A 14,517-nucleotide genomic window follows, 5' to 3' on the forward strand; every position below is an offset into this window, starting at 1 on the left:
GCGAGTGAAGTCAAATGAAAGACCTAGTGAGTGAAGCTAGGCAGCTAGGAAATCCTCGTGAGTGAAGCCAAGTGAAAGACCTAGTGAGTGAAGGTAGGTGAAAGTCTTGATGAGTGAAGTCAGGTAGATGGAAAGTCCTGGTGAGTAAAGCCAGATAGATGGAAAGACTTGATGAGTGAAGCCAAGCACGTGGAGATCCAGGTGGGTCAAGGTCGATCGAACACCTAGTGTTGGGAAGCCTAAGTAGGTCAAAGGATTGACCGGATACTTGGCACGAGGAAGTTCAGATGGGTCAAGGGTGATCGGACATCTGGTGGAAGTTCAAGTGGGTCATGGAGGACCGGACACTTGGCACGAGACAGTAAGTTCAAGTGGGTCAAGGGTGACCGGACACTTGACACGAGGAGAAAAGTCCAAGTGGGTCAAAGGATTAACTGGATACTTGGTGAAGAAGCCCCAACAGGTCAAGGTTAACCGGATGCTAGGCACGAGAAGTTCCAACAAACCACGATTGACCGGATGTTGGAATTGGAGACCCTAGACTTGAGTTAAACAAGTCAAAGGGAAATCAATTGATCAACCGATCGATTGAACTATGGTTCAATCGATCAACCAATCGATTGAAGGTGTGCTGCGAAGAAGGCTAGCCCAATCGATCGACCGATCGATTGGGAAGTGAAATCGCGAGCACAGAATACTTCCCAATTGATCAACCGATCGATTGGGCTCCCCAATCGATTGGTCAATCGTTTGGGGCAAGTTTTCTCACGCAGACACGAGAGCAAAGAAGAAGACTGAATCGATCAGCTGATCGATTCAACCTCCCCAATCGATCAGCCAATCGATTGGGATACGACCGTTGTGCAGGTAGCGAGCGATGGACGACTGGGATAGCGCGGATCTAACATGACAATCGATTGGGAGCATGCACCACTACAACAAAAATGGTTTTTCGCAGTGCGCAAATTCATTTTTCGCAGCGCACATTGCACGCTGCACAATTAAAAGCTGTTGAAAGTCATAAATTATCCACGGCGTGCTTTGCACGCTGCGGAAAATATTATCCGCAACGCGCAAAGCATGCCGCGGAAAATATTATCCGCGGCGTGCTTTGCGCGCTGCGGATAATATTTTCCGCAGCGCGCAAAGTACGCCGCAGATAATATTTTCCGCGTCATGCTTTGCGCGCTGCGGATAATATTTTTCGCGGTGTGCAAACGTACGCTGTTGATGATTTTAACTATATTAAAAAAAAATAATTTGACGAAAATAATAAACCAAAATTTTACAATAAATTTAGTTCAAATCAAATCTATACAAAATTAATAGAAGCCAAAGTTTTTCATTATACCAAAAAACTCTAAAGATCTAAAACAAAATATGAAATCTCTAACAAACTAGCAATTACATAACAACAATTAAACTTACAATCCACACAAATTAGTATAATATGTATCAATCACACAATACTATAAATTTAGATAACCATGTGACCGTGCTTCCTATTACATCATCGAGAAACTGCATTTCATCATTTGATCGAATTAGGTTCACCTTTTCCACCAAAACCTTATCAACCCAAACTTTCCAACATGATCCACCAAAAATAATGTGATGCACTTTTGTGTTTGGATCTGTGGATGCAATTCGACCTTCTGCAACAACTAATTCATCGGTAGACCAATGAAGCAACTTACATTTGGTATTAGCACAGATATCTCCATGACTCACATTTCTCAAATTTGATTGTAAATAAACAATACAAAATTATTATATTTTTGTAACAATTTTATGATTTAGAAATACATAATTTATGATAATCACCTGAAAAACATGACCAAAACCATCATTTTTTTTACACCATTATTGATATCGCTATTGCTACCAAAATCATTCCTAATACCAGAAGTACATTAAAGGACAACATATAAGTATAAAGTACATTAGAGAATAATCAAAATCAATTATTTGACTAATTAACCAAGAGATTGTCAGGTTGTAGCCAAATAATGTGGGTACTAGATGATTGTTTTTACCTATTTCTGTCATAGATCACTGGGTACACAGGAGAGTTCTCAATTATGTGCAAGAACTTCTTAAGCTTCATATTTGACTGCAATATACAGGAATGGCGATAAGTCAATAGTCTTCATGGTTTTAGAAATTTGCATTTTCACAAAACAGGGCATACAAAAGAAATAAATTATTAATATACAAGTCGACAACAGAGGCAAGCTACTGTGTTTCAAAACAGATAGGAGCATTTACATTAATCCACTATCAACGTAGAATAAGTACTTTTAAATAGAAGAAAGAAGTTCTGCATCAGTGATTAATCAATCAATTTATTGAAGAAACAATCTAGAAAAACTTACTTTGTAATATTCCAACAGCTCATCAACCCTGAAAATTTTCTCCTACGAAGTAGCAAAGAAAAATAGAATTAAACCAAAATTATATGGATCAATTATTTAGCACAAAAAATTTACTAGAAATAAGACTACAGACTACTAAACGAGACATTAAATTATTGATTGTAAACCTCTCCAATCTATAAAGTTATCTATAACAGTACTTTAACTTCATTAATTTCTAACAAATTTTCAAATGTAGCATATCAGAGAAATTTTCATACAGAAAAAATGAAGAATGACATGTGGATCATGCAAAAGTAGCTAGAATTAAGTGATATTTATAGCATCAAACAGTACAAAGATGATAATACATAAATATTGAAGTACTTGCTTTAAAGGCACAAAATTAATCTCTTGAGGTGGTAAAGCCTGAAAAGTGAAAAGGAAAGGAAAAAATTATGAGAACATTGGAAATCCTCATATGAGAGAAGAACAATGGTGGGGCACTAAAAGCTTCATTAGCTATTTCATGTGAAGAGTAAAAAAGGCATAAACATTTTGCTAACTATGGCATGTTGAACAATGTAAGGACTTTCTACCTACTACCTAGAATCTCAATATAATAGCATTTAGAATCGTGTCATCTACAGTATCATATAAGAAGAGACTTCGATAATGTACTATATTAGTAATGAATTCCATATCTTCTGGATGATTTGTGTTGGTTATGCACAGTTCATTATCTCCATAATAGTGTTGTGTGATTTCAAGCTTATTAACAGCAGTAACATAAGGTCCAAAAGCACAAAGGATTACTACTTAACATAAAGCAAGGCACATAGGTTACCTCATAGGAAAAAGGACCCTGTATTGTATCCAAATCATGTGTCCCAATAGCAACTAAGGTTCTTCACTTGGTATTCCAAGAAGAATAAATTTTGACACTGATTCACCAACAAAAACAATGGAGAAAACCAGCAATAATTGAAACATGTAGCATACCTACATATATTTTGGTGCAATTTATCTTGCAGGTCAATGAAGCTGTTGTATCTTGCTTTATCAAAGGCTATTCCCCTCAAAACAGCACAAACAACAAAAGGTCGGATCAATGAGGTCTATTAAATAAGAGAATCATGTTACAAACTTTGTTCTTGTCTCAAAAAATAAAGAAAAAAGATATAAGAACAAAAATAAAACAAGAAAACCCAGGAAGCTTGTCTCAATCATTTTAATCACCTCAGGTTTGACATGCATTTTGAGTATTGATTCGGGTGAGACACTAGTGACTGTATACAAAGGGCTAGCTTCCTTTTCAATGAAAATTCTAAGAGCCCAAGCAATCCCTTCAAGACAGAGCAAATCGTATCTGCAGTTGAATAACTAGACAGAAAAAAGGAAGTTACAAAACCAATATGACATCCATCATCAGTATCATATTTGAACTGTAGAACTATACTTAATAGTTTGTCTTTCTTTCAATGCATTGCATCAACCTAATAGATAAAAATAAAAGATGAAAAGAGAAAAGCTTTGGCGTAAATACTAGGCTAACATGATCCAATTAGAAACCAGAAGTCAAAACTTGATGAAGTTCGATACTCTATGTATCTATAGAACATTTCTTATAACACAGCAACAGTAGAGAGATAACAACAATTTTAATCATCTTTGCATGTTTAGATTCTGAATAAAATAAATTGCTACTGAAATAATTTCCTTTTGCGCCTCCATGAGACAGGTTGACTAAAAAAGACTAAAAATAATCAAATTTTACCTATTGGCGGCAACGCCAATCTTAAATATGACCTCCTCGTCCTCATCACCAGCTTCTTGTTCTTCTTGAAACCAGACTGAACTGCCAGAAATTATCAAATCTATCTAGTGCTTTAAACCTGACATACACCTTGGCTTGTAACCAATCAGTGTGTCTCTATTCTTTGAATCCTTCTATTTCATTTGATTTTTGATAAGAAAACATAATACAAGAAAAACAAAGAAAACAAAAGAAAATCCAACCTGAGAAGAGCTTCGGTGGAGAGGGCTTCACCGGAGAGGGCTTCGCCTTAGAGCACTTCATCTAAGATAGGATGGGCGGAGATGTTCGACAAAGAGGAGTTTAGGGCTGCGGCAGAGAGGCTTCAACAGAGGGAGTTCGCGTGAGGAGGCTTCAGCGGAGGGAGTTCACGTGAGGAGGCTTCGGCGGAGAGGGCTTTGGTGGAGAGAGGAGTTTAGGGTTGCGACAGTGAGGTTTCGACAGAGGGAGTTTGCGTGAGGAGCCTTCGATGGAGGGAGTTCACGTGAGGAGGCTTCGGCGGAGAGGGCTTCGACGGAGAGAGTTCGCGTGAGGAGGACTTCGACAGAGAATGCTTCACTGTTGGTGGAGAGGAGTTTAGGGTTCGCGTGAGGAGAGGTAGCGATTTTAGGTTTTTCCGGCTGGTTTTTGTACGTCGTGAGGAGAGGTTTAGCGTGAGGATGTTTCGCCTGGAAGAAGTTCGCGGGCGTGAGGATGTTTGGCTAATAATTGCGGGAGGTTTCGTGTGAAAATTTTTGGTTTGATATTTAGAAAATTTGGAGGATTATTAACAGTGTATATTGTACGTTGTTAAATTTTTATAATATTTATTCACAGCATATATTTTTGTACGTTGTCATTTATATATGTGTAATAACTGTTGGTGCAGCGGAGACTGGTAAAAGGGGGGTGAATTGCTGAAATCAAAAGTAAAAACTACACTCCTCGGATTTTAACTCAGAATTTAAAACAGCAATAATAATAACAACTAAATTAACGAAACAAAAAAAGAAACAAGAACAGAAAATAGACTCAGGGATTTAACCTGGTTACAACCAAAGAGGTTGTTAATCCAGGGCGATGAAAAAGCTCTACTAGCAGAATCTCCTTTACTGTAGGCAGAGAAGCCTTTTTACACTTAAAACGCTCACTAGTTGCTTAGGAATTGCTTACAGATTAATTGCTTGAGTTGTTGTTGAATTCCTAGCTCCAGGGGCCTTTTTATAGCTCCTGGAAAGTCTATCCCGAGGGTCCAAGGCGCCTTCAACAAGGTTTAAGGCGCCTCCAGCTCGGTCAGCGGATAAAACTTTATCCGCAGTTCAAAACGGTCAGATTGATCTGTTGAAGGCGCCTTCAACAAGCTTGAAGGCGCCTTCAAACTAGAGGCGCTTCCAAGCTGGCAGCTCAAATTTCAGCTTGCTTTCTTCAGCTTCCGAAGCTCCATTCTTTTGGGTGATTGCGGCCAACCGGAATAGGGCTCACCCGAACCCAATTCCCGGCCTTCCGCTCGACTTCCTGTGCTCCTAAGCTCCTGCACACTCAGACACAGGGATCAAACACAGCAGGACCTAACCAACTTGGTTGATCACATCAAAACTACCACGGGGTCTAACAATCTCCCCCTTTTTGATGTGCATCAACCCAAGTTCAAGTTAGGGTTAAAAATAGATATAAACAGTAATTTTAAAGAAAAAATTACTAAACTAGCAAGTTAAGTATAATTTTTGCAATTAGAAAAATTGCAACACTTTTTAAAAAATTTCAACACTTTATATATAAAAAAAATAAGTTTTCTCTAACTCCCCCTAAACTTGTACCTCTCTCCCCCCCTTTGATCACAGCAAAAATGGAGTCTTAAGAATTTTCAAGTAAGATTAAAGTTTTTGAAAATTTTATAAGTTAAAAATGATTTTTTTTTAAAAAAATTGCTAAGTTAAAATCAATTTTTTTAAAAAAAATCCTAAGTAAATGTTCAAATGTCCAAAAAAAAATTTCTAAGTCAAGTGAATGATTTTTTAGAATTTTCCTGAAGAAAATTTCTAACCCAAAAAAAAATTAAATTAGAATTTAAAAAAAAAATCTAAGGAATTTTTGTTTATTTTAACAAACATTTGATAAACTTTCAAAGCATTATTGTAAAATACGGCAACAAAATAATAATAAAAAAATAGGGTTATTTGACAAATAATCTTATTGGAATTTTTAGAAATTTTTAGAAATTTTTCTAGAATTAATCGGAGCTTGTATGATGTATTTAGAGGGGATGCACTAACGGACCCGATAAAAGTCTGTTTGGAATACCCAAACATGGGAGTTGATTGAGGAATAAACTTAGGTTTTGATTTATCAAAACCTAAGTTCTAAATATAAATATCTCTCCTCCCCTAAGCTCTCGGCGCAAAAACCCTTGCCTTTGCCCGTGCCCTAGCTTCCCCTCCCCCCCTCGCGGTGCCGAACTTCCCTTTTTCCTCACCGCCGCCCGACGCCGCTCCCTCCTCAATCGCCGGCCCCTCCATCCTTCCTTTTCTCCTCAGCCGACGACGCCCTTGCAATCTTGAAGCCGCAGCGCCGCCGCCTCCTTTTCTCATCGCGGATGCCAAGTACTCACCGGAAGCCGAAGCCGCCACCATCTCCCTCTTCCGTGCCCTAGTATCGTCTCCTCTGCTCTAGGATTGGTCTTCACTCTCGGTCTACCCTTCCTTCAATGAATCACCGCCGGGCAGTAGAGATTCGGCTTGGGACCGAGTTCACCTAAAAAATTCCCTTCTCCGCTTGATCTGAGTCGCGTGACGTGGTTCTATCATCGAGTGCCTCACCGTAAAGGTTCGGCTGCAAATTTCCAGCAGCAGGTATCACCGGCGGGGAGCCTCGGCAGTTGTTTTCCGGTCGTGAATCAGTAGGTAAGACCTCTACAACTTCATGAGTTTGGTCTGATGATCTGGGAGTGGGATTTAGTTTGGATTGTGTTATGATTAGAGTGATTACAATTGCTTCTAGCTTTGTAGAAACTTCGGTTGTGGATCTGTGGCAGAGGGCAGCACCACTATGCTTGTGCCGGCAGTAACACCTCCTGGCAGTGGGTCAACCGAGGTGAGACTATTGTAGAGTAATGCGTTGGGTTATAAATACTTAGTGTTAATTGAATCTGTATCGGTGTTATTTTGGTATTGAGGGAAGAAATTCATGTTTTGGTAACCCTAATTGTTGTAGTGTAAAGCCGGGGGTTTGGATTTGTTTGAGTAGAACAATAATGGGGATTAGTAGAGGGTAATGAATGAGCTCGGATTAGTTACTTGTTTCGCATACTGGTTTAGCTATATAATTCTTACGAATTTGGTAAAAATTGGTATGTTGACGCAGGACTTTAATTGAGGTTGGTGTCGTGACGAAGTTGATATTTGATCTGATCTACATATAAGGCGGGTACTTCTTGCTTTGTTTCTTTTAGTACTTTGACCTTAGTGCATGAATTATTTTGGATAAAGACTGTTTACCTTGACTCCACTCTTACTTTCCTGCGCTTGATACTTCCACTCAAAATCTTTGAGTTACTCGTTTTTATATTCATACAGTCTCTTGTTGTTGTCCATGATCAGTAACAGATACTAGATACCATGTTTGTATGCTTTGGCTGTTGCTTATTTATGTATGATATTGAGCATGCTGGCTTCATTATATATATATGATGACTATTGCATTGTTCGCATCATGTCATTGCATGCATGCTGCATCTCGGCCACTCGAGAGAGTGGTAGCTGGAGTTGATGCCGCACTCGGCCACGCGTGGGTAGTGGTAGCTGGAGTTGCGAGCAGCAGGGACCCCCCCTTCGCTGTGTAGCCAGTTAGCTACTCAGCACCTGTCCATCCGGTCACTCGCGGGAGTGGCGGCCTTTGGGTGGTACAGTTGTCATTGATCCGGCTTCTCGACCATACAGGGGTTATGGTGCAGAGAGGTGGGCGGGGTGACCATCCGTGCATATGCTGTTATTATGCCTGCTTTGGTTGCTGCTGTTTACGTATGTTATTATTGCTTACTTATGCTGATATGGTATATTTATGCTGTCGTTGCTTCTTGCGGTTGTTCACTTATGCTGATATACTGTCTTATGTTGAGATATGCTCTCGTTGTAGGCGAATAGACCTTGGTGTATTTATTGAAAATGTTTATATGTCTGACACATTACCTCTATAGTTACGAGCAGTATTGTAGCAGATTAGTACCATTCTTGACCTTCTATATCTAGCCTAGGATATGGTTCTAGGTATGAGCATTGATTATGGTTTCATTTTGTATATGCTACTTCCCTTATGAGACTGTATTCCTTTTGGGTATTATTTATTGGTTGATTATGTTCATGCACTATCTTTTCTATACCCGCTGAGTTCCAATACTCACCACCCCGTAAAATGGTTTTCTTTCGTCAGGTAACAGATAGATGAGTCATGGATGCTTGGAGAGATGCCGGCTGCCAATCCTGGGTCCCGCGTCATATTTGAAAATTGATTTTGGTTCTGTTTCTCTTTACTTGCATTTCGTATTCGTTGGATTGGGTGTTGTGAGAACTAGGTTTTGATACTTGTGGTGTGGACTTGGTATTTGTGATGTTTTGATAATTTTGCAATTTGTGGGTTTTCTCTTCGTTTTCTTTTCGCTGTGCTTATTTTATTTTTTTGTCCAGCCGAGTAGGCTGAGTATATTAAACTGCGTGGTTGTGTTGTTTCCATTTTCTATGATATATATATTCCAGCCGAGTGTGGCTGATGTATGTTTTGTATGTAGAAATGTTTCAGATTGTCACCCGTAGAGGGGAGATGTTGTCGAAATTTCTTCGGACAAGGACTCCTCTGGGGCGTGACAATTATTTAATTCTTGTTTAATGCTTTTTCAGAAAGTTAATTAAACATTTTTTTTTCAATATTTTAGTTTCCAGGTCGTGGCGAGGCACTAGGCATTCTTGGTTATTGGAGCAACAACCACTTCCTTAGACAAAGCTTCCATAAAGAATTTTAATGTTTAATTTTCTCACTAAGCTTTTAATTTTTGAAAAATTAATTAAGCACAGATTTTGGAACCCAATAGAGGTTCCTACCTACCGGGTTATTCAAATACTTAGGGGGTACATAATTTTTTGGTATTCTTCTAAGTTGACCATGATGATTTCTAATGTACCAGTTCAATTTTTCATAAACTTTAATTTTTGAATTTGGAAATCTATTTAAACATGTATTATTTCTTAATTTCTCAATTTCTAATCTTAGATTTTTATTTTTAGATTTTAAATTTTCATTTTCATTTTCATTTTCTAATTGATCTAATTCTTTAGACAAAGCTTTAATAAACTCAAAAGACTGTTTAGAGTTTAGGGCATATACCTTACTTACCTCATCTTGCGATGCTCCCCCTTCATCATTGCTTTCTCCTTCTGTTTTTCCTCCCCCTTCATCTATGCTCATTTCTGAGCTGGACGTTTCTTCTAGCTGATGGTTGGCCATCAGTGTTAGTCCCGAGAATTCTTCGACTTCGGAGTCGGAGGTGACGAATCATCCCACGTGGCCTTTAGATTGTGTTTGGGTCGAGTGGGCTTCTTGCTCCTTTCCTTACTTTTGCTCTTCAGTTTTGGACAGTCATCTTTGATATGTCCTTCTTCTTTTCTTTCGCTGGAGCTTTTTCGACTGCAATCTAAATTTGTTAGAATTTACAAATTTATTAAACCGTCTTACCAGTAGTACCGCTTCGGATTCGTCGATTGAAGCTTCGGAATCGGAATCGGGATCGTCCCTCCTTGCTTGTAGGGCGACGTCGAGGTTTGACTTCACTACTTCTTTAGGCTCTGCAATCCGAGACTCGTGAAGTTCAAAGGTAGAAAACAAACTTTCTAAGGTACTTACCTCAAGGTCCTTAGAGATGTAGTAAGCATCTACTAAGGACGCCCATTCCGGAGTCCTCGGGAAGGCATTGAGCGCGTATCGGATGGAGTCTCGGTTCGTTACCATTTCGCCGAGATTCGTCAGTTGTGTTATCAGCTCCTTGATCCGTGCTTGGAGTTGCGCTACCTTCTCGCCGGTGTTCATTCGGAGATTCGTTAGTTGTGTTCGAAGAATGTCGCGCCTCGCTAGCTTTGCTTCCGAGGTGCCTTCGTGGGAATTTCTCCCAGAGGTCTTTTGCGGAGTCGTAGCTTCCGATCCGACTTACCTCTTGGGGCGGAAGAACGCTGAGCAAGTGAAACTCAGCTTTTCCGTTCGCCACGAAATCCGCATGCTCCTTCTTCGTCCATTGGAACTCTTCTTTGTCTTTAGGAGCTACAAAATCGTATTTCATTGTTAGTAAGATATCGAACTCGATTTTGAAGAATACCTCGATTTTTCGCTTCCATATAGCGAAATCTCCGTCGAACTTCGGGAGATGGATGTTCGCTCCGGCCATCGTCTTGATCGTAATGCTTCAGTTGGCGATTAGTCCTTCTGAGGTGATCAGGCTCTGATACCACTCAGACACAGGGATCAAACACAGCAGGACCTAACCAACTTGGTTGATCATATCAAAACTACCACAGGGTCTAACAATAACTATTAACAACACGCTCTGCACGCTGTTAATATTAAATTTTAACAGCACATATTGTATGTCGTAGAAAAATTTATTGACAACACACTTATTTTGGCAAGTCATAGTTTATATAAATATTATACTATCCGCAGTGCACATAATTGGGCACGCCGTAAAAACTATTATTAACGGCATGCTTTAACCACGTGTCGTTGATGATGCGCTGTGGAAAGTCATTTTTGTTTTAGTGCACAATCGATTGGGAGCCCTAGAAGCGCGAAGTATATAGCCGTTGGCGAGCTTCTTCTCTGCAACACTTCTTCCCCGGTTCACACGATCCTCTCCGACGATCTTTTCGCCAGTTCTTGAAGCTTCTTGGGGATAAGTGATGGTGCACTTCCAAGAGTCAAGAGGTGATCTACATCAACAAGAGCAACAAGAAAAGGTTTTTATTTATACATTTATGTATTTTCTGTTGAGTTTTGTTTTAAATTCAAAGCAATTTTTGTAGTGGTTTTTAGTCCCACATTGCTAAGTGGAGAAGCTTGGAAGGGCTTATATATGAAGCCCTTCCATCCTTGCTTAGCAATAATAAGAAGACCTACACGCATGCGCGGGCCAAGCCCAAATCGAGTGGATTTGGGGGGTTCGAGCCGGAAATCCATAAACCGGGCGTCACGTGCGCGATTAACGCGCGCAGGGGGGGTGCAAATCCCCAGCCCGTGGGCCTTGCGCTCATGGGCGGCCCGATCTGTTTTTGCTGGTTTGGTTCAGTCTGAACCAAACCAGTTTGGTTTCTGGTTTGGTCTCGTTTCTGGTCCGCGTGAGGAAAACGCATCCGCGCGGAGCGCGTCGTATGAGGATGCGATACAACGCATCCGCGCGTGAGAAGAGGAAGTGCGTCCCTTCCTCTGCACTGTTTCGAAGTGTATAAATACACTTCCTCCGTTCCTTCTGAAAACACACCGAAGCAAAGCATTTCTTCTGCCTTCTGCTTCTTCTTCTCTCCCCTTGTTCCGAGTTCTGAGGCTTGGTTTGCGATTTGAGGTTGAGTCCGAGTGCGGTGCACCGTGGGCGGCAATCAATTCTCTAAAGACAGTCGGCACGTCCGACGCTTCGACCGGAGATACACATTTCTTAAACCCTTTACTGTTATTAAAGTTTATTGCATGCTCGTCGTTTATTAGTGCAATTAAATATTACTGTTTTAGCATAATTAGTTCTATTACAGTTCTTACATTTTCTTCTTGTTTGAGTGCATATTATTGAGAGGAGATTCTACAAGATTTCTCCACCTCCGGTAGTTATCGAGAATGAGAGTTTTATTAGTGGATGTGTGTGTGAGGACTGGATCCTTGGATTAGTCACCTCTTCTTGAGGTGGATACCAAATAAATCCTTTGTGTTAGCATTGGAGAGTTACTTCTAGTTTTATTCCGCTGCAAATCTTCAAGGAGCAAGCAACGAGCGTGCGATGAGCTATTCCCCCCCCCCCCCCCCCCCCTCTCTAGCTAGAAATTGACCCTAACAAAAGCAACACTAAGATCAAGAACTTTTATAATGTATAAGGATAGAAATGACAAAGCTCTCGGAGTAGGGTTGAGTTGGCTAGTGTGAGGTAAAGTTACTACCATAGGGCAAGGGTTCTAATTTCAGCAAAGTCGAGGAAAAAATAAATCCTCCCCCACACTGATCAACTATAATTTCACGATTTACCTCCTCATAAATAGTCATGAGGCCGACCGTGTGGGGCCGCTGGAGTGGCAGATTCCATCTTTTACTACCAAGGATAGAAATGATAAAATAGCTGTTAGATTATCGAGATATCAAGCATGTACCAAAATGAAGAAGGTTTAGAAGATAACTTAAATCTCATACTTTGACAAGATGATGACCCTGTCAGCATACTTAGAAAAATATAAATAAAACATCTAAGACTAATATAAAAGAACAAAATTAAACAAGCTAGTACTGAGGTGTATCCCTTCAACTTAATGAACAAATCAGATGAAGTAATAAGTTCCTTTGGAGATTTAGATGAATATGTATATATACCATCTAAAGTTGCGATTTATCTAATAGAGGACAACTTAGAAGAACTTGAAGCGTTGACAAGAAACATAAAAATTTAAACCATAATTGGATATTATATTTCGATCAAGATAGAAATATAATAACTAAAAATTTTGAAGATGATATTATAAGTCTCCCAGCATCAACAAAATGCTTGATGAATGCTAGAGAATCTATAACTACTTCTACTATATACAGTAAAAAATGTCAGAAAGTACTATGGGAACTATGTATTATGAACAAGGACATCCTCTTAGAAGAAGAATCAATCCATATATTAACAATAATCCTTTAGTTAGAACTATTGGAAAATGAAGGCCACTAGAGGTAACTTTCTTTGCCAAAGACGCAAATGAGATTCTCAGTTGTATGACACTTATTTAGAACAATGAATAGTCTTCGTAAAATGAGATTACCAAGCTAAACATGAACTTGATATAAAAACTTGAGATGCTAAGATCTGCGTAGGTAAAAATTACTTAGGCGATGTAACCAGAGTCACCTGAGAAGACTTTAAATTAAACTTTCCAAAAGAAGTCACCAGAATTACCTCATAGGGCAATAACCTTAAATTTTTGTTATGTTATTCATAAACTTTTAACAACTAGGGATGCAAACATGAGGTTAGACATACGACAAAAAGAAGCCATGTAAAATTTAGAACATCTCCAACTCTTTAGTTGGAATTATGTTAAACCATTATGTAATAACTTTTTAGCCTTAACTGCAATATAAGTAATTATTGCAACCCTACTTTAGGAGAAAAATTATTTAGTAAGCTATTTGCTGGAGTCTTAGGAAAAAAAAATACATAAGTCATAGACTAACTTACGTATGCCAACACTCTATGATAGCATAGGAATGAGGGTATAACATATCCTGACTAAATTTAAAGAAAAATGTATTTACATTCAAATATAAAAATAATAAAAAAAACTAATAATGTGGTTTCTATAGCCGGATTTATATACCCTAGCAATACAGGTCTACAAATCAACGTCAACATATAAGGAGAAAACCTATAACTCCTACACCAAAATACAAACTAAAGAAAACAACTATCTCAACGTCAACATATAAGGAGAAAACCTATAACTCCTACACCAAAATACAAACTAAAGAAAACAACTATCTTAGGAACAGCAGAGCTAAAAAGCCTTATCTTAGCAAATAAAATATGTTAGAAAATTCTCAAATCAAAGAAAACTTTTGTTAATACCATAACATGTTTGCATGAATGAACCTAGACACTTATCCTCTGTATGCCCCAATAAAAAAAAATCTATATAACAGAGAAGCCAAATTAGTAAATTATACAAATCTTGACTTAGTAGAAGTATAGTCAGATACATCTGATACATCTTCTATTTATTCTATAATATCAGTTGATGACATGGACGAAGTAGCTTCTTGTTCAGATTATATATTAGTCAACTCATTTCTTCAACATCCTTATAGATTAGTTGAAAAATATGGTGTAAATCATCTTTTGTCATAATGATTTAACCGACTTAGAAGAATCATACTAGAAGATTGTGACCTAGTGTAACACTAATTTATATCACATAACTTAATAGATTTAATATCTCATCAATGAACATGTCGTCGTGAATGGGTTACTTAAGGAAGGAATTGATAATACGTTCTATTTTGTATGTGGATTTTATCCCTTTATACTAAAAAGAGGAACTTACAAACTTTATAAGAAGCAATGTTGTAATGTTTACTTAGAACAAATCTTTAAAATCA

General features: G+C 38.6%; 1 protein-coding gene and 1 long non-coding RNA gene across 18 annotated transcripts; one reads left to right on the top strand and one right to left on the bottom strand.

The window, feature by feature from the left end:
• Nucleotides 1-1,381: 1,381 nt before the first annotated feature.
• Nucleotides 1,382-4,886, bottom strand: LOC122051951 (phenylalanine--tRNA ligase beta subunit, cytoplasmic-like). 17 transcript variants are annotated; one of them, XM_042613312.1, is made up of 8 exons: nucleotides 4,374-4,886; nucleotides 4,132-4,207; nucleotides 3,594-3,737; nucleotides 3,357-3,431; nucleotides 3,202-3,262; nucleotides 2,742-2,783; nucleotides 2,376-2,417; nucleotides 1,382-2,113 (listed from the first exon to the last, which is right to left on the bottom strand). In XM_042613312.1, the coding sequence occupies exons 1-8, from the start codon at nucleotides 4,432-4,434 to the stop codon at nucleotides 2,033-2,035; spliced, it is 582 nt and encodes a 193-aa protein (XP_042469246.1). In that variant the 5' UTR covers nucleotides 4,435-4,886; the 3' UTR covers nucleotides 1,382-2,032. The 17 variants fall into 17 exon arrangements, 2 of the variants coding, with proteins under 2 accessions (XP_042469246.1, XP_042469247.1); XM_042613313.1 differs by lacking the exon at nucleotides 2,742-2,783; XR_006131629.1 differs by lacking the exon at nucleotides 2,742-2,783 and having other exon boundaries at nucleotides 3,361-3,423; nucleotides 3,594-4,886.
• Nucleotides 4,887-6,951: 2,065 nt separating this feature from the next.
• LOC122053796 lies at nucleotides 6,952-8,788 on the top strand. The gene is made up of 2 exons (XR_006132367.1): nucleotides 6,952-7,049; nucleotides 8,575-8,788. It is a non-coding gene; the product is annotated as an uncharacterized LOC122053796 (long non-coding RNA).
• Nucleotides 8,789-14,517: the final 5,729 nt, after the last annotated feature.

Source organism: Zingiber officinale, chromosome 3A, assembly GCF_018446385.1.
Source record: "Zingiber officinale cultivar Zhangliang chromosome 3A, Zo_v1.1, whole genome shotgun sequence".
Lineage (NCBI taxonomy): Eukaryota > Viridiplantae > Streptophyta > Magnoliopsida > Zingiberales > Zingiberaceae > Zingiber > Zingiber officinale.

Excerpts from the sequence above, each read along its gene's own strand:
- LOC122051951 (XM_042613312.1), bottom strand. The coding sequence starts at position 4,434 with ATGAAGTGCTCTAAGGCGAAGCCCTCTCCGGTGAAGCCCTCTCCACCG. Across the intron at positions 3,432-3,593 it reads AAATGCATGTCAAACCTGAG|GGGAATAGCCTTTGATAAAG; the intron begins GTGATTAAAATG and ends TGCTGTTTTGAG. Across the intron at positions 2,418-2,741 it reads ATTTTGTGCCTTTAAAGCAA|GAGAAAATTTTCAGGGTTGA; the intron begins GTACTTCAATAT and ends GCTACTTCGTAG.